Source organism: Physeter macrocephalus, chromosome 12 (assembly GCF_002837175.3).
Source record: "Physeter macrocephalus isolate SW-GA chromosome 12, ASM283717v5, whole genome shotgun sequence".
NCBI lineage: Eukaryota > Metazoa > Chordata > Mammalia > Artiodactyla > Physeteridae > Physeter > Physeter macrocephalus.
The window spans coordinates 62,072,351-62,074,691 of NC_041225.1; the positions used below are offsets into that span (position 1 = coordinate 62,072,351).

General features: G+C 42.1%; 1 protein-coding gene across 1 annotated transcript in view; it reads right to left on the reverse strand.

Moving 5' to 3' along the window:
- Positions 1-2,341, reverse strand: part of SRBD1 (S1 RNA binding domain 1) — a 234,013-nt gene that overhangs the window by 219,300 nt on the left and 12,372 nt on the right. Inside the window, exon 4 of the mRNA XM_024118922.3 lies at positions 1,149-1,535. Coding sequence (XP_023974690.1) covers positions 1,149-1,535 — 387 coding nt within the window. The remainder of the gene's footprint in view (positions 1-1,148; positions 1,536-2,341) is intronic.

The following is a 2,341-nucleotide window of genomic DNA, read 5'->3' on the forward strand; positions in this document are numbered from 1 at the left end:
GGCATATACCCTGAGAAAACCATAATTCAAAAAGAGTCATGTACCAAAATGTTCACTGCAGCTCTATTTACAATAGCCAGGACATGGAAGCAACCTAAGTGTCCATCGACAGATGAATGGATAAAGAAGATGCGACACATATATACAATGGAATATTACTCAGCCATAAAAAGAAATGAAACTGAGTTATCTGTAGTGAGGTGGATGGACCTGGAGTCTGTCACAGAGAGTGAAGTAAGTCAGAAGGAGAAAAACAAACACCATATGCTAACACACATATATGGAATCTAAGAAAAAAAAAAAGTGTCATGAAGAGCCCAGGGGTAGGACAGGAATAAAACACAGACCTACTAGAGCATGGCCTTGAGGATATGGGGAGGGGGAAGGGTAAGCTGGGACGAAGTGAGAGAGTGGCATGGACATATATACACTACCAAACTACCAAACGTAGGGTGGATAGCTAGTGGGAAGCAGCCACATGGCACAGGGAGATCAGCTAGGTGGTTTGTGACCACCTAGAGGGGTGGGATAGGGAGGGTGGGAGGGAGGGAGACGCAAGAGGGAAGAGATACGGGAACATATGTATATGTATAACTGATTCACTTTGTTGTAAAGCAGAAACTAACACACCATTGTAAAGCAATTATACTCCAATAAAGATGTTAAAAAAAAAAACTAAAACTAAATAAATAATCTCATAGACTGGAAAAAAAAAAGAAATTACTAGGCCTTGTTCACAGTCTATTACAACATTACATTAAGAGTTAAACAGATGTACTAATGGTCAATGACTTAATCACTTGCACTGCTTTTATAGGCAATACAGTCCAAGTGCAAAGCAAAAACTTAACAAGGAACTTAGGAGGGCCCAATCTGTTGATGCAATCTGTCTATATAGGACATGTTCACTAGAACACCAAGGCGGAGATCTACCTTGCCTGAGGTCACAGCTTTTAGCTAAAGAACTGATGACAATAAGCAATAATACCAAACTGCGTACCCAGGAAAGGAACCAGTGGGCAAAGACTCCAGAGACCACTGGCAAAAGTGAAAAGAGAACTGAAAATTCCCAGCCCTTCCCTAGCCCCATCCCAGTCAAAAACAAAGGAATCAAACAAATTGAAGTGACAGAAAGAGGCTGCACATACCTGTACAATGTCCCAGTTCATTTCCACCTCCTCCTTAATATTGTTGGCATTTGCTGGAAACCTGACAGGCTGCCCCTGAGGACACATTTCTGTCTTCACTTTCTTCAAAGGGGACTGACTGCATGTGAAGTCATCTTCACTCTCCTCCTTCTTGCACCCACCTTCCCACGTGGCGCTTGTGGACGGTGTCTCTGTGCTGTTACTCCCGCTCTCTAAGCTGCTGGCTTTGTTGGTTTCTTCATCAGCTTTCAGCTTTTTGGTCCTCCGAGCTGAAGGTGACTGAGCTGAATTTTTCCGTTTCATCTTTGCTGTCTTCAGAGTCTGCACAGTCTCCAATTTATTTTTTCTGTCTTCCAAATCAACATCAGCAATAGGCACAGAGCTATTCTATCAAATCATGAAGAGATCACACAAGAATTAGATGATAAAAACCAATGGCTCTGGAATATTATTCAGCAATGAAAAGGCACAAATTGTAGACATACACAATAATTTGGAAGAATCTCAAGGAAATTATGTTGAGTGGAGGGAAAACACCAATCTCAAAAAGTTACATACTATATGATTGCATTTATACAATATTCCTGAAAAAATTAGTGGTTATTGGAGGTCAGAGATGGGGGTGGAGGTTGGGAGGGAGGTGGGTATGACAATAAAAGGGCAATACTAGGGATCCTTGTGATAGGACTGTCCTGTGTGGTGGACACACAGACCTACACATATTATAAAATTGCATAGAACTAAATATACACATATACATACACACATATAAATGAATACAAATAAAACTGGAGAAATCTAAATAAGATCAGTGGATTTTATCAATGTCAATATCCTGGCTGTGATATTTAACTATAGCTTTACAAGATGTGACCATAGGGGGAAATGTGATAAAGGATACATGATATCTCTCTGTATTATTTTTCACAATTGCAGGTGAAGGTTTAATTTTTTTAAATAAGTGGAGAATAGGTGTACACCTGGCAGAAAAACCAAGATTTAAAACTTGCAATCAAAAGTCAACACTTTAGGGCTTCCCTGGTGGCACAGTGGTTGAGAGTCCGCCTGCCGATGCAGGGGATGCGGGTTCGTGCCCCAGTCCGGGAAGATCCCACATGCCGCGGAGCGGCTGGGCCCGTGAGCCATGGCCACTGAGCCTGCGCGTCCGGAGCCTGTGCTCCGCAACGGGAGAG